Below are 18,253 nucleotides of genomic sequence, written 5' to 3' on the forward strand. Positions count from 1 at the left end.
TTTAGAGTAAAATTACATTAAAAGGTAAATGGAGTACTCTTTACGAACACAACTACTTAGGCTGACCAAACGTCCTCTTTTGCCCAGACATGTCCACTTTTCACGTCCTGTCCGGGGCGTCCGGGGGGTGTTTATAAATTGATGATAATGTCCGGTTTTCCTTGTGTGTGTGTGTGTGTGTGTGTGTGTAATCCCCGAGAGGCTGCGTTATCGGCGGATCTCCAACACTCACAACGAGGAAGCAGCAGACACCCGCGGCGCAGCATTATTCTAAGCTTCCAAGTTGCCAAAGCGCAAGTGCAGCTTCACAGATGAACTGCAGAAAAAATTCCCAACTTACCGTCCCAACCCGGTCAGGATATATGGGAGGCTGAGTGCACCTTGTGCAAAGCTGGCACATATGATTCTGTGTCTAATAAAAGTGCCGGGGACCTCAAAGTTGGTTTTTCTAATACAAAAGAGGTATTATTTAGAACATTATTTCATATTATTTATTTATTTGTCCAGTAAGACTTGAAAAGATAGCTATTATTTTACAAGTTGATTTTTCTAATACAGAAGAGACATTATTTCTATCATTATTTCATTCCAGAGATTTTACATTTATTTTACATTTATATTTATTTTTGTACAATTGAAACTTGTAAAAAGAATATTATTTTAGGCATAATAAAAGCAAGTTGAGTAACCTCTGAGAAGCCTATCTGAATTTCTGTCTTTGAGAGACATTATTTTGTAATATAACTGAATTTTCTATCCATACATATAAACTTTAAATATATTAAAATTATAAGGCATCTTTGAGTAAACTGCGAGTATCATTTAAGTAGGCTATCTCGTGGCTGGGGCGAGTGTCCTCTTTTTTGGAAATCAAAATATGGTCACCCTACAACTACTGTATGTTGAATGGCATTTGTCTTATTAACGCTCTTTGTCAAAAGTGAGCTGTATGAAAAAGATGGCTTTCACCACATCTCAGGCTAAACTGGAGGCAACAGTAACTGCTAAAATGATTTCCCTTCGCATTCATGCTCTTATTCTTAAAGATTTATTGACAGATGGTATATAGCAATATCCATAATAATGACTCTGGTGGTGCATTAGTAAGGTCTGTCACAATAATTACATTATCGACTTATCAAAGTCAGCAAAAATGATCCAAAGTGATGTCTATATATTGAACGATATCGCCCAGCATTTTAGCCAACATGATGCCAAAATAAACAGCACAGCTTTTCCAACCATTATAAGCCTTGGATGCAGTACCTAAGTGTTTTATTTCACAGTACCTAAGCTGAATGAACAGTAAAAAAACTGTAGTGTGTCTGTCCTCTCGTCTGTGTCTAAGTTTCATATTTCAATTCCAATGTGTAAAAAAATTTTAAGAATTAAAAGTTCATTGCTTTTTGAAAGAGTGTAGTTCAGGGTGGGAAATGTATTTTTTACAATGTGAACATCTACCAGACAGATAAATGTTCAAATTCACCAACCACTCAATATTAAATCATTATTTTGTGTCTGAAATCAAGTAGCCATTTTCATGTTACCAGCATTTGGCTTGTGGCTTATGCTTATTTCAAACCTAGGTGTACTTGCATTCTTTTGCTATTATATTATCATAATATCAGTCTTAAAATCACAAAAATATTGTTTATTGCTATTATTTCTGGGACAATTTATTGTCCAACAAAAGTAGTTACTGTGACAGGCCAAGCATTACTATGTAGTGTACTTCTTTCTCTGAATCCAACCACACATTAGTATGTCCTGTTCTGGTCTGAAAGGGAAGAACACTCAGGTTTACAGTACTGCAAAGCCAAAGCTAACGATTACATGTTACTTCATCTGTTGCAAAACAGTGCAGGCAAATATTTATTCCATCCACTTCCCAGGTATGTCAACCGATTATCTGGGTTGTGCACTCTTACTGGAGTGTTTGATGCTGCCACTTATCCAAACCAAATTCATTATTCACAAACAGCTGTAAGACATAAACTCAGCAAATACACACAGGCACTATCACTAGCATGCTGGAGTGTTGACTAAAAACTGCGTTTAATGAGCGAAGGACTACATTAATCTCATGGAAGCAGTGAGTAGGTACAGCAGCAATGCCCCGGTGAATGGCTGTGTGTCAGCTGTGTGGATTTAAAGCTCATGTTTAAGCAGGGATCGTTGGGTTAAACCTCCCTAACTACTGTGTGACATTGCTGGCTAATCCAATGCACCATTAGCCATCCAGGGCCCCATTTGTGTGTCAAGGAAGAGGGATTTAATAAAACTGACACATAAACAGTAATTGGTATAACTGTCAATTAGTGGTGACACAAAAAATGTGCCATAATTCATGTGTGGTAAGCAGCATTAAAGTTATGAAACCCTTAGTGACAACAATGCCACAATGTGCCTTAAAGTTAGTTTTGTATACACTGCCTAAAGCAGCAAAAGTTATTTCATACAACATATTCATGGAGTAACTGGGCAACAATTTTGGGCTGCAGCAGCAAGGGGAGAAAACTGACCAAATTGGTTGTGTGCAATTAAACAGTTCCAGTCATTTACAAATACTGTAAGTCAATTGAGATAAAAATATAAATAAATCACTCAATATTTATATTGATAATTAACTGTAAAACTACCAAACACTTGCTGGTTTCAGCTCCTTAGATCTGACAATTTGCCGCTTTCTTGCTTTTTATCTTACATAAAATTCTGACTGTTAATTGTAGTCCTAAGCAATGTATTATCTGTGGGGTTTTTTTATACATTAGTTCATTAAATAAGTGTTGTTACAATGTGTAAAAAAAACAGTAGTCTAAGCATTTTACACTGCAACTTTTACAACTCTGAGAGCATTTCATATCAAAATAAAAAATCTTTTGACAGAAGCATCACACCAACATCTTAAAGAAACCTCTCTGGGTCTATGCCAGCTGATAGCTGGCGAGTATTCTTGCTACTCACAGATCAGTGATGACGAACTTTGACTATAGAGAAAAATCTGGCTCCTCCAGATCATCTTTCACTGCTGTATCATCTATGACTGTGATGTCCAATGAATTTCCCAAGTTAGCAAAATTCACTGTTTTTTTTTTCTTTAAAAATCTCACTTCAGGATGACCTATTTTCTTTTTTTGCCTTCATCTTTTTTTCAAGACACATGAGTTGAAACACTGCTCTACAATATCAGTTCCATCATAGGCAGCTATGACATTAGGTGTATCATGAAAAGCTGTATACCTTTTTTTATTCCTTTTAACTTATTTCTCTATAGCTTAGAGGAAATTCCTATGTTTCTCCTTTTTACCTTCATGTAGAGAATCTGCAATTTACAAGCATATACCTAAATTGATTTTAAACATCGTCGTGTCGTTCTGACACTTCATGTATTTATCTGTTATTTGTTTGGAGTAATGAAAGGAAATAAATTTAAAAAAAAAAAAACTAGAGACCATCTTGCCATGGGGTCACTCCAGCCACATTACAGCGATCCATGACTTGAAACAAATGTGGGCCAGGGGTGAAAAGTGTGTGTGTTTGTGTGTGTGTATGTGTGTGTGGAAGGAGGTGGGTCGTCAATGGCCCCTTCGATACTTCTTACCACCCTACTTCTGCCCCCCTTACTCACCTTCAAGTCTGGCCTACATTTCAATCTCAACTACACACCTGTAACACACCTGATATAAAAACAACTGGCAAAATACTCAAAATGGCTTTATTGGTGGTTCTCGCAACATGTGTCCAGGACCACATTTTTCCATGATGACACACACAGACACACACAGATGAGGTGAAAACAAAATGAGCCGTCACAGCTTTGTCTTTGCTGGTAATACATTTCAGATGAGTTTTGTCCCTAGATTATTTAAATACCTATAAAAATAACCTTTACATGCAGCCCTTGACATTGTCTCTGGAAAGAAAATGCTCGTAAATGTCGGTGATTCAACAAGAAGGGGAAAACAGACTTTTCGAGAGTGACATATAGACTGAATGAGTCATGGAAATCATGCATTTCACATCCTAAATCATAGCCTTTCACCACCACCCCCGGCACATTACAAAGGCTTATTATTGATTAATATAACCCAGTGGAGAGCAGGCAGATGGTGACACAAGAGTGCCTTCATGAAGCTCATGCTGAGGAGATAATATCTGAAAGCTACAACAGTGGGCGAGCATTTAGGCGTTTCTGTTTTTGTACACTGTATGACACAAACCCATGACAGTAAGATAAAAATAAGACTCATGTGTCAGCTCAGCAGATCTGGTGTCACTTTAGAGTGGCGAATACAAAGCCGAATACTGTTGTGGTCACTGCTGATGCTAAGGTTTGAATCTCAGCTCATGTAATGTGACGCAATGCTTTCTATTAATTTCTTCAATAACTCATATTACCACAAAAACAAAAATATAATCACTGTATAATAAGGATATCTAAGCTTGACATTCTCATTGTTGACTGTTGCAGTTTCTGTTTGTGAAAATTCTGTTCAAATGAAATGTGAGCGACATTTACTAAAACTGAATCGAAAAGGCTTGAAATTGCTTTTTGAGAGCTAAATGCAAATGTCAGACATGTACGCTTTTGTAGATAAAGCAACTGTCACCGTTTTGCATTCAACAGAAGAATCAAAGTGACACTGACTGCTTGTCAATCACAAAGCTGCCTGACCTGTTTTGACTATGACATGCGAGGAAACACGAGAAGAGTGAAAGAAGAGACAGGTGAAGCGAGAGACAGACACTGCACGAGAATCAGTAATGATGCTGAATGTGTGATAGAGTTTGTACAGGAGGGAATGACACATGATATATATTAGAATTCAGACCAACGCAGTGCACTGCACCTCTCCGTTGATGTCATCGAGGATCATCTATTGTTGGAGTTACCACAGGGCAGTGTTAAATAAAATACCAAAATCTGCTTGATTTTGATACAAATATCAGTCCAACCTGCATGAACAGTGAGTCTTGACTAGACTGGTCCAGCTCTAGACAGACAGACCACAATAGACCAGGCCAGACATCTGACCCAGACTGCACCTGACCCTCTTATCCTAACCAGGGGGCAAAACCGATCTGCTGCGCTTTCTCTCATTCCACGAGCCTAGCGAGCAGATTATAGGGGGAACTTTACAAATAATAAACACTAACTGATTACAAGGGGATTAGTCTTAAAAACATGTATGAGCGGAGGGTAAATTGGACAAGGCCCTCCCTGTGACATTAGAAATATCTCTGGAAGTCTGGCAGAGAGGCTGGGTGGTTGAGCTTGGGATGGACCATTTATAAACAGACAGGAAATGACTCAATGGAACGGAAAGAAAGTGTTAAATGTATCATCCACAACACTGTTAGAGAGTCCATAGGAGATTTATTCTCACTGAAATGCAATTAAATCTCTAGACTGGAAAATGTGAAAAAGTGCGTGCTGAGAAATGTACAGCAATTGCTTAGTACTCATCTTTCTTTCTTCCTGTTTTACAATGTTTTATCATTGTCATACAGCTTGTTCGGTTTTATTATTGTTTATACTTCCAGGGTGTGAGAATAAGATATGAATCTCAAGACGACTTCCTGATTATCTTGTAACATATCCATATCCATATCTTACCAGCTAGTAGGGCTGGATATCGTTTTTGATAATAAAGCTGACGTGATACCTTGAGTTTTGGTACCTTTGAGGAATGTAAATGTGTCTTTCTACAAAACTGTCTTTTTATTTATCAAAAGAAGTCAAAGGTATCCAATGCTAAATGTTCAACTGCGAGCAGCTTTGCCTGAACAAAGTCTAAAATTGGGAAAACTATGATTAAACCAGAAACTTCCTGAGCAAAGAGTTACAGCTTGATGGATGATACATTTCAAGCCAAAACCAATATACATAAAATTACATAAAACACGTTAAATTGCCTTTTTTTTTTTTTTTTAATGAACACACAGTTTTGTTTTTTTGGTTTTGTTTTGTTTTTCTGACAGAGATCATTTTGCAGTTGTAAATAAACTTTTCAGTGGTCTTGGATGGACAAATCATTGTTTCTGTGTCACTTACCCGCTGACATTTAGGCCAATACCAATATATATCACATATATCACAACATGCTAATATGGAATCTAATCAGCATGATATCTTACGGTACAGTTGTCAATACTCTGTACTTGGACGCTATTTATATGATAGTTATAGCTGTAAAATGAGATATTTCCTTTGTTTAATGGCTAAATATTTTCCACCTGTCACAGCCCTTTCATTATAATACTAACTCAAAGTGGCCACTACATTTAGGTTACTCTACTGAGGAGCCATTGACAAGTCATGGGTGTCAGCTGGTGGACAGATTACTCCTGGTATTGTTTTTAATCCTACCCAGATTCATACGGAAAAATAATAACAGTGGGGCAAAAATGCCTTATGTCACTAATCCATATCTAATCCCTCATCACAGCGCTGCTGTCACTCGTCAAACTTTCAAAACAATGGAGACAGGCTGGAACCAGGCGCACACACTGGACCAATGCTTCAAAAACACAACAGCAGCAACTACTGCACAACTGTTCACCTTGTCAGGTTTACAGACAGCTGAAGGCAGGGGGGCAGCTTCCCCTGAGTGTCTTGGCACACAACTTTTTCAGCCTTCTTAACAACTAGAGCGTACTCCTAGCCCTTCTGTAACCAAACATCCTGAAACGCCCACCTTTACAGCAACACACACACATCAATGCATGGGAGCAAAATAATGTGCATATGCACACACACTTCTGCACAACCAGGTCTCCACATGCTCTCCAGAGTTCACTTGTTATCCTTCAGCATTGGATTCTGTGCAGTAAAATAGCAAACTACAGCAGAAATAAAGACAATTATTAACAGGGAGAGGAGGAGTCAAAGTAGGCGTGAAGGTTGCCCAAAAGCAGTAAGTATGCTGAAGTTGAATGGGATCGTTTCTGCCCTACCTCACCATTCTGGTCGAAGCCTGCCACAGCCCCTTGCTTCAGCAGCCTCAGAGTTTAGTAATCCAGCACTGGGCACTGTTACACAAGAGAGGGCGGGAGGGAGCGAGGGAGATATAGAGACGAAAGGTGGAGGGTGGTTGTGGCAGTGGTGGGGGGGTGCTTGTAAAAGTGTTACTGGGTTAGATAGAGTGAGACAGAGACAGTGTGAGAAACGACATAGAAGTGGAGGGGGGGTGCTTTGTAAGAGTGTTAGGAGAGAGAGAGAGAGAGAGAGAGAGAGAGAGAGAGTGCAGGAGGTAGAGCGAGGGGGCGGGGGCCTTTTAATCTGGGATTTGGACGAGCGTGAGCAGGCCTGATACCAGCACCCGTCAGTGCTATCAGTCGTCCCCTGCATTCCCTCCTTTCCCACCTCAGACGAATGTGACAGGCGCTGGCAGACTGGTCCAGCCACCCTCTGCTCTGCTCCCTCAGCCTCACCCTCTCGAAGCCCACTATGTGATCCTAAAGCTAACAGAGCTTTCTCTGGCTGTAACACAGACCAGGCCAGGCCAGCCACAAGGTCCCTGCTATCTTGTCGGAGGCTAAATGCAACAGCTGTGTTGCCCGTGCCTGGAGATTACACCAAATCGTGCGTGGCGTAGTTACACCGGATCATAGTTAGACCTCGCCAAGCTAAACCCCCCAATCCAGCCAATTCAGCAGTATGCCATTAGGCTATTAATTTTGCAGGGCTGGGTTAGTCAGCTTTGCAGATGAGTTAGAAAATAAATGCAGAGAACAAAAGCTTGGCTGTATTAGGCTTCAGCATAATGTCTACTGACCTTACAAAGACCTCTGGATTTTGCAGCTATCTCAAATAACACATCCAGTTTGATTTTATCATCTTTTATTTTACATTTGATTTTAGTTTTATGTGGTCTGTATTACCTTTTTATTCCTGCCAAATAGTGGATATAGAGATCATTTATCATGTTTTTTTAACCATAGCTATTTAGTATTAGTAATTACACACCTTAAGATTGAATAAAAAATCTTCTCTGTGAGACTGTAATGCTCACTGTAAAGACTAACTGAAATTGTGACCTGATAATGAAAAGTTAGGCAATTACTGAAGTTACTACAATTCATCCTGAGGGGAACATGGATGTCTGCACCAAATTTTATAACAATCCATCTGATAGTTGTCAAGACATTCACTAAAAAACATGTCAACTTCATGGTAGCACAAGAGGAAGGAGGTCACCAAATTGATTGTGATTTATCCTCTGGGGACTATGAATGTCTACAGCCCATTTGATAGTTCTGCTGGTCGGGTGTAGACTCACAAGTCAGTCTTTAGATGCTTTGCTTAACTAAAGACTGATGACTTTCTCCCAGATTTTGTGTTTAGATGGGCGGATACAATTTCAGAGTTTAAAAAAACTCCCTATGTTGCAGAACCAATAGTAAATCTGCAGGGCGGTCCTTCGGTGGCTCACTGAACTCTTGTGCTTGTAAACAGAGTCCCACTAGAAACACGTGTAGCAGTACAAAATGGCTCAGCCGTGCTCACAGAAAACGCCGTCAAAGTTAGTGGATGTTTGTCGCGTTTGCGGCGACACATTCTTGCCAACTAAAAGAAACAAACATAATCTTTTACAAGGCCATGACTCATCCGTCCGGCCGGACTATAGAGGGAATCGCCTTGTTGTTTACAAATACTTCCGGGTAGAAAACCAGCAGAGCTTTTAGCTATATATATAGCCTATACATCACATTTTTCACATCACTGTATCACCGTTTAGACTAATCTGATGTTTATAAAGTCTATAAACACAAAGATTGAACAAACATTACTATTTCTGTGTGCACGTTTAGCTGGGCTAACCATTAGCTGTTAGCCCTGTTAGCCGTTAGCGGTGTCTGTAATTGGTAATAACTCATTAAATGGTCCGTGAAAAAAATATTTTTTCCAGCGGATATCTTAGTTACAGCATGATTGAGCTAGCAAAGCAGTTTTGTGTTGCTATGTGTGGTATTTATTCAGTTTTGGGAAATCACGATGTCTAGAAAGCATCAGTGGCTGCAGCTGACAGGGACAGCTAACAGCAGCAGCAAAGGTAACATCAAGATGTCATCTGTTAAAAGCCTCCCGTTGTCGGATACCACATGAAACTACTCCAGTTAGCTCAATAATGTTGTAACTAAGACATCCATTTTTCACGGATGAGCACACGTTTGATAAAACGGAGTTAAATCTCTCGGCATCCATTTTCAAGCTCTCTGTGTGTTTGTTTCCTTGCGGACGAGAAAAGGGGGAGCGCACATTTCCGAGAAGGCGTGTCCTTTTCAAAAATGCAAGAGGCGTTGCTTTGTTGCTGGCCGTTTTCGCCGGTGTGTTAAACACACTTTAGAAAGGAGTGTCCTCTGACTATCAGAAGGCGGAGATCTCTGATTGTCTGGTGGCGAGACTAGGTCGGGTGGACTGCCCAACAAAGCATGGCTAAAAATATCTAGCAGCTTTAAATTGTGTTTGTACCCAAGGCAAACTGCTACTGAGGCTTCACCAACATGTCAAACCATAATGTTTTCTCTCTAAGTTCACCCTAAAGAACTGTGGCCAGAAACGAAACCTCAAGGTCAGCTTCCTATATGCATGTCGGAATTGTACAGTCTCTTTACCATTGTCACGAGTAAGCAAATGTTCATCAGTAGACATAAATAACACTGAATGACTTTTACATTTTGGTGAAATGCATCCTCTGTGAAGACCACACATCTTTTTGTTGCTCTAATTCCAGCACTGTCCTTTAAGTACAAGGCAGATCAAACAAAGGCATTTTATTTTCAATTATGAAACCCATTTTCCCAAAATGTCACTTATGCAATCCTGGCTGCAAGGCTCCTGATAGATTTCTTGGAAGCCTTTTTTGAGATTTGAAGTGAAACAATTTTTTTTTGTGATCTGGGTGTCCTCATTGTCAAAGCGCAGGACAAAATGTATTTGCTCTTTCTCTTTCAGTGTGTGTTGCTGTGGATAATGATTAACTTTTAGGCCATCCCTCACTATGAAATGCTTGTAGAAAGAGACCTGGTTATTGGGAACCAGTGATAAAGACTATTGAGCTGCTCATTTACTTGCAAATGTTCAAGTGTCATATTAACCAACTGCAGTAAATATGCATACAACCCGTGATGCTGATGTGTTTTGAATTACTTTATATTTGGGTACATAAAAAAAACCCCACACACATTCATTTTGTTCAGTGAAACTAAGTGTTGATTGTAAACTGCCATGTGTTGACTGTCCTGTTTAAACCTCATATGGCTGTAGGGTGCCAAATTAAAAGATATTTGAAAATGTACAATTAACCCTGAGGGTGTAGTTTGATATGATTTACATAACTGAACCTGCCTGGTGTGTCTGAAGAACCAGTTCAAATATTGCATTAATAGCACAAGACCTCTCTTTGAGTGAACTGTTTTGTTTTGCCACCTTGTGTTGTACGAAACCTAACTAATAATGAATACTGAGCACTTTCAAGTGTCCACAGGCCAAACAATTACCAAAAAAAATTAAATTTTTGTAATACCAAAGTATTTATTTTCATACTCAGGGTTATTTTAATCACCTGCTATTTAAATACTGAATAATCTCTGCCTTACAGTAGCTCTGTGCAGATCCACAGCACCAAACTTGCATGGCAATAACCCTATTATTGGGTGATATGACTGAAAGTTTTGTGTAGCCTTTTAATTTCACTGAAAGTATTTCTCTGTGTAATACTGTACATTTGAGTCACTATCCATGTCCATATTCTCTCCCACCCTCCCTCACTCCTCTCCTCAGATCATGACTGCAGGAGCAGGAGTGACTCAGGGCTTTCCAAGAATAGGATTCCCTTTGACAACCACCAGGCACCCCATTTCCCTGCATCTGGCCTTGGGCAGTAAGAGAGAGAGAGAGACAGAGACAAGACAAGAGAACGAGATTTCGAAAAGCCTGGTTTTATCTGACGAGACGTCGACAGGAAAGGAGACAACACACTGGGTGTACTGTGGGAGAGACGGAGGCAGCTGGGAGCTGCAGGTTAGGCCTCAGGCTGGTCGAGGGGAAACAGGCCCAGTGTGCATCCAGCCACCACTCTATCCTCTTACATAATGTCTCAAGTTCAATATAGCTCTGGTTGGCTATTTAAAGCGCACCCGTCTCGGCCTACTGACAAAAAGGTGATATACTTAGTAGCTACAGCGCAGCATGAAAGCCTCTGCTAAAGCTATATTGGTCACAGACAAGCCCAGGGTGTGGATTTTGGTAATGTTGCAGATATTTTTAGCCCAGCTGATGATCTGGGGTATTTACATGAGGTGCAAAACTCGCACACCCCCTATAGCTGGATGCTTCACTTCTCTGTGTAGCACCAAGCAGTCAGCTTAGTGGAATTGGCTTAATGACCAACTTAGGCTGTGCACGTGCATGCAGTTTGTTTTCACCTCTCGCTTACATGTAACTCAGCAGAGGCTGACTGACTGATAAGCAAAAATGCTTGTGGTGATATGACAAATGGTCAAAAGCTTTCAGGGTAGTTAGGCAGCTCTTTAACCATGCAAAAACAACAAGTCACACAGGGTATCCATAGTTTGAGGCTTTTTGTATTTACATAGAGTAAACAATACCTGTCAAACACAGAGTAAAAGTGGCTCTGGGCATTAATGGTTAATAAATAACTACTATGTTTTTTCACAGACACATCCAACATTTTTTAACAGACAACATGGAAATCAAACTTTCTAGAAACTAGTTAATACACACCGGACTTCATGCCTGAAACAAACTGAGAACACAGAGTAATAGCTCAAAAACTTTTCATCGTATTGACTCTACAGGACAGCACTCTTTGCAATTTTGCCTGACTTCTGTGCAAAAATTTATCAGGGAGCAAAAGATTAAAATAATGGAATAATCCCCTTTTCAATTTGGATTAAATAATGTACTGTCAGAAACACAGTATGTTTAACATTTAACTAATGTCTCTCACTCAGATGTCATATTTGAATTTTTGAACAATGTCTAATGTTTTATATGCTCTCTTTTTTTCCACTCAAGAAGCATTTAAAACAAGCGTCTTCAACATAAGAGACAGCACATTACTGACATGGTTACCGACAGTTAGGCGTTTGGCCCAATTCCCATTCATCACAGGAAAATGTTACTGATCACAATCTTATTATGGAAAGCAAATATATGATAATACTTTGCTAAGATTTTCCGCATCTCATTTTACTATGCAAAACTAGCTTGAATGTAGTTCATATTCAAGATCCACACACTGAAATCAGCAAATGCAAAGACTGAAATTGCTCTTCTGCCCTCCAACTCATCAGAAAATAGAAGACTATATAAATCAATTTCAGATGATTTTTGTATCCCGTAATCCACATGTGCTATTGTTTTCTGTATATGACAGACTGCAGGGTAGCTTAATTTATTGATGGTAAAAAATAATTATCGAATGAACACTCACACAGCAGTCATAAACTCAGTTTGAAAGTTTGCTGATCTTAGACATTGCACCATTGAAAGTGATCACACACCCGTGATGGAGAGGAATATCACACAACAGATATAGTTTCAGGCAGGTACCGCTTTCTGTGACAAACTTGCCTATTTACATAGATGTCAAATTGTCTGCAAAGAGAAGTTAAATGGTAAATATTAGTGTGGGCAATCACGTTGTTCCTCTTTTCCAGCCCGCTCTTGTCACCAGCCAAAGATGGTGGGAGAATTGCACTTGCTACTGAGGTGAGACGAGCGTGACTTCAGTATTCAAAGTCAGTTATATCAGGGAAGATCCACAAACAACGGCAGGTGCGGCACTATTAACCTGATCAAAACTGAGATTGGATTCACAAAGCTAAATAAAAGAGTAGTGTAGTTCTGATATGTTAAACATCGACTATTTAACATACACTTTGAATGGCATGTCCGTTCTACCTTTTAAAGCACATTTCCCTAAACTACACAAGCATTAAGTAATATTTAAAGAGCATAAACATGTGAGGCTAAAATAATTTAAATGTTTTGTCTCCTATACTCTATCTGCATTGTTCTGTGCCTGAATAAAATGCAAAACATGTATCTGGAAAAACCTAACAGTTGGTTCAGAGCACTCCTGGAAATGTTGGCAGCGCTATCTTATTCCTCCACATGGGCTGTTGTTTTCCTGTCGGCTTATCGACAAAACTGACTCACTGTTCTCAGCTGGTCAAATGAGTTTCAGTGACAGATGAGGTCTCCTCTTTAAACAAAGGGGGGCAAAGGTGGTTTCCAATAGTGGAAAGTTTGTAATACTACACAGAACCAAATGGCAACATAAAAATGGAACAGAAACGAAAACGATTATGCATCATTAGTGCTTTCTCTGGAACCACAGAGTTATACTGAACTCATCACAATGCTTAATCATTGTAATGTTGATGGTACAGTTAAATGAGGGACGGTATAAATGGTTCCTTTATGACTAAACCGCCACAACTCTTCACTGCAAAGACAACAATGAAAAAATACGTGGAAACTCCAGCCTTCCCCAAGAGAATGATGAACTGAAGTCCTTCCTGAAATGGGGAGTCTGAGTGATACTATCATCAACAGGAGAGCAGGTCTGTCTGATCAAGATGGCACGCACTGTAGCATTGTTCCCCTGTGGTATTTCAGCTCAGGAAGTAAAGAGCGAGCCACAGAGCAACAGTCATATGTGTCTCGGGCCGGCGACAAACCATGGAAACCAGCTAAGATGAAAACAACTCTTCACTTTTGTCTCAGTGTTTTCCTCTATTTTTGATCTGAGCCTGCTGGTGGCTTTGGGCCCTGGGGCAACTGAACGCTTTGCCCTCCATTAACTCACAAGTGTTTATTGTAATTGTCAGAGAAAAGCATCACAAATGTCTGTGAGGGGAAATAAATTTCCTTGAAATACAATTCTAGTGATAAAGTGAGAAATGATGACACTAATAGTTCTTACTTAAGTTTTTGTTGCCAATATTCCTGTTAGTGGTTACAACATTTAACTTACTGGCTTTGTTGAGATTTTTGATAAGGTGGCACTACTAGACACATTTACAGTGGTGACTACTGGCGACAGCTTTTTATCTAAATCCAAATGAATTAGTAATCTGAACCACAGTGCAAACAAAAGTGAATTTTAAGTTTAAGGTAAATACCTTAAATGTCTATTGTATTAGTCAACTGGATGCTTGTCCAACATGCAGGTCTGGCTTGCATATTTACATATGTAAGCCATTCATATATAAATGTATGAATATGTATACATGTGCAAACACACAGTTTGGTATGCTTTTCATGTGTGTGTTAAGGTACAAACTGAACGGACTCACCAACAGAGGTAAGAACAAATCATTGCGTCATATCCCATGTCACAAGTACAGTAAGTCTCAAGTCTTTGCACTTAAGTTCCAAGTCAAGACTGGCAAGTCCCAGGTCCAAAACTTTGAATTTTGAGTCCTATACAAGCCATAATGTACGCTACACTAAATGTAATGCCATTTTAACAACAGAGTCATAATACTAATTCAATAAAATCTACAAAAATCATTCATGCTTTTCATTCATACTTTTTTGTTTAAACAAGTTTGTCAGAAGTTGTTTTGACTGTAATATTTCAACCCACATGCTTTGCAATGCAATTGTTGTAATTCTTGTTTTTTGTAGTTTCTGTATGCAGATGAAATTATTTTTGTATCATTTTTCCAACTAGCGCCAGGGATGGGTGAAATGTAGAAAATCAAATATCACCACATTTTTTAACAAATACCCCGACAACGATATTGCCAAAATATTGTAGGGTTGACTGAGGGTGCTTTCACAAAATTTCCATACAATGAGATACTTGGGTAAATAATCATCAGTAATGTAGATATAATGGCTAAGTGGATAAGGACAAACAGTAGAACAGTTAGAACAATCTGGTAAATTCAGAAAATTACATCACTTTACTGCAACACTGTCTATTAAAAAGACGAAACTTACAATAGTACGATATCCAAAATCTACAATGACATCTAGTCTCACATTACGATATCGATGTAATATCGATATACTGCCAAACCCAAACTGGCACTCAGTAATGTAATGTTATTTCTTCATGGTTCTCTCCTGCAACTTGCTGTCAGAATTATTCAAGTGGATCTGGGATTAAGTGTCGAATTGCTGGAAACAGCGTTAATGTTAACGGGTAATGAATTGATTCTTGGCACAATTTCTAAATAACATATGTTTTAATCTTTAGGCTTGATGGAAGTATCAAAGTCAAGAGCCTCAAGTCCAAGTTGAGTCACAAGTCGATGGGGTTGAAGTCCAAGTCTAGTTTCAAGTCTTTTTTGATAATGATAAGTTGAGTCTAGAGTCCTCAAATTGGTCTGACTTGAGTCCAAGCCATGTGACGTGAGTCGACATCTCTGCCAGCATCGTTGCAGTGGTGTGATGAATAATCAGCCACTGCAGCAAGTTAACAAGGATTTGGATTTTCCCCGATAGCTTTCGCAAAGCTGAGCCACACAGAGAGCTAAAACACATAGTATATAGGGAGATTCTTGTTAGGTGAACCAGGAAGCAGCTGAGCAATGCAGTGGCCCGTGCTTATGGAAATGTGTGTTGTAAAGAAAAAGGTTGTAATCTGAGTTTTTCTTAATGCACCAGCCAGCCTGGCAGCTTAACTGTTTCCAAACTCCCTTTGATGCACCGAGGACTAAGCCATATCCAGCTAGATTCTGCTGTGATAACACAGTTTGGTGGAATTCAGTGCTCTTTGTTCAGTTTGTTGACTAGCCTTTTTAACCTCAACATCATTATTTTACCTTCGTAACTTTACCAACCAAAGGCATACAGGACCCAACAGTTGCGTGTCAAATACCATGCGACACAACACATCTGCTATCTCTTCTACCCATATAGTGGGAGAGTACTTGTATCAACTATAAACTCCCTGATTGCCAACATTGCATTTTTCTTGAGTCCACAACACCCATAATGGTCAACAGACGAGCCAATTGCTGAAGTCAACATTACAGAGGTCACCTTGCATAGAAATCTGTACTAGGACGAACACTTGTTGCATTTGTGTGGAGCATTAGTTATGATGAATGCTAAAAAGAAATGCTAAAGTCTAACGAATGCATTTCACTGCAGCATATAGCCCACCAAATAACCCTAACATATTTTGATTAGTATAATTTTTACTTACACATACGGCAAGTAGCTAATATCAGCCTACTAACCATGTACTGGAAAGTACCTGGACAGTACCATCTAAGAGGAAGTCTGACGTTATATGCAGATATGCAATATGCAGAACCTAAATTACTGCTACATACATGACATGTATCTACTCATGTTTACGGTGTTCAGCACAGCTCTTAATTCCTCACATACTAAGCAGATCAATGTTTCAAGGAGATCTACAAATCATTACCAGTCCACAGATGTGCATGTGGTTAATAATATGTAGGAGGAGGGCCGAGTTATTGGTAGGAGGAATATACATAATAATTACCAAAGCTGTCAAGGTAAAGCAGGCCACTGTCCTTGATTTGAAGATCTTAATTATATAGTTTATTATTATTCCTGAAGGGAATTAGAGTATTTTGCATTAGTATTAACTAGTAATTATAAATTGGTTTTAAATGGTTTAGAGTGAGTTGCAGTTGTTTTTAAGTTCCAGTAACTGATTACATGCAGACTTGATTGTTTTTGTGGCTCTTGACAATACATTAGTGGAGACCTAAAACCAGTGTTGCTGTAATACACTTGAGGTTTTTCTTGGGTTTTACTTAAGTTCACTTTCAAATTTGTTACAAGATTACTGAAATACTCTGTGAACAGGACTTGGATTCACAGGAAGCTGTAAGCCAATTTCCTGCACTGAGCCCACAGAGAAACAAAGAGAGAGGACAGAAGACAGTAACAGCCCATAACACTAAATTCGAAAAGTGAGGATGAAAACTTGTGCGATGTGTTTAAGTGTAACGTGTGTAAAAGTGTCAGGGGGAGTTCATATTAACTTTAGGGTCTGACATGATGCAGCCACAGCTCAGAAATAAATCACACCACTCATAAACACATGCGCACGACATGCCAATAGATGTAAAACATGAAAACAGAGCAACCTGACGCAGTTTTATTTACACTGTTTGTGGCCGCTCGCGCAAATAAAGCAAATTTAACGGTACTTTTATATCAAAGCTTTCGACGTCGCCACTTTTTGTAACCACAAGAAAAGGAGGTTAAATAACTCAGTGCTCGTGAATTACAATGTAAACATATGGAGTTTCTTTTGTTGAGATTTAAAATACGAGGCGTGAAGTGCGTCTGTTACAGGGGTTTGTGGCTGGGAAAAGTTGAGGCGCCCCTGCTCTTTTGCTGGCAGCCTCAGTTCAGTCTCGCCCGTGCACTCTCTGGCCGCTCGCGCTGTGTTAAAGAGGCTGTTAAATATTACGGCGCCGTTGATGACAGTTTAAAAAACAAACTCGACTTTACCTGCGAGATGTCATAGCAGTCTCTGAAAGCTGTCAAGTGTCCACAAACGTTCCCCTTTCGCCTCTGCTGAGTCGCTGTGAAGAGTGAGAGATCTGTTGAACCTGCTGTGGTGAGCAACACATAACTACTGACACGGCTTCCGGTTACTGCCTTCAAAACAAAAGCCTTTTTGTGGACTGATTTTAAAGAGCTGGATTTTTGATAGATTTTAATAACAACCTATTTGAAATATTCCTGTTCATATTGTCTTTTTAAACAATTTCAAGCGTTTATTTATATTTCCTGCATGTGCTGCAATATCCCGACTTCTGCACATGAATCTTCAGTGGTGTAATGGGACAAAGTAATAATGGTTCATAACAGTAGGCCACTGAGGTATTTTTTGGGAATATCTGAACTTCGCATGAGTTTTTGTATTCTTGACAACTTTTACTTTTTACTCTACTACATTTCCTAAATAAAATATTTGCTTTTACTTCAATGCATTTCCCCTCGGCAGCTTAGGAAGAAAGGAAACAAATTGTTTCTTTCTAAACTGGAAGGAAAAGAAAAACTTTGTTCTTTAAAACCTTTAAGTTTTGAAGAAGACCTCTTTTTCTTCAAGTGTAACATGGGCTCCATTTTTACGGTGGTGTGCATGTTGTGAAGACATAAGCTTCATAATGCTCAAAATTCTGACTGCTTTTTAGTTAGTTGTACTTTTACTTTCAATACTTAGGTGCATTTAATATCATAAACTTACTTTTGATGTTTAAGTTAAGTAAA

The 18,253-nt window shown here is 39.2% G+C and overlaps 1 protein-coding gene across 3 annotated transcripts in view; it reads right to left on the bottom strand.

The window, feature by feature from the left end:
* ptpn11b (protein tyrosine phosphatase non-receptor type 11b) overlaps nt 1–17,618 on the bottom strand; it is a 49,493-nt gene extending 31,875 nt beyond the window's left edge. For 2 of the 3 annotated variants that reach the window (XM_033629327.2, XM_033629326.2), the window contains exon 1: nt 17,489–17,618. In XM_033629327.2, the coding sequence (XP_033485218.1) occupies nt 17,489–17,502 (14 nt within the window). In that variant the 5' untranslated portion in view covers nt 17,503–17,618. Of the gene's footprint in view, nt 1–6,957; nt 7,108–17,488 lie in introns of those variants that run through there. The other variant, XM_033629328.2, reaches the window with a different exon arrangement.
* Nucleotides 17,619–18,253: the final 635 nt, after the last annotated feature.

This window comes from Epinephelus lanceolatus, chromosome 8 (assembly GCF_041903045.1).
Source record: "Epinephelus lanceolatus isolate andai-2023 chromosome 8, ASM4190304v1, whole genome shotgun sequence".
NCBI classification, from domain to species: Eukaryota; Metazoa; Chordata; class Actinopteri; order Perciformes; family Serranidae; genus Epinephelus; species Epinephelus lanceolatus.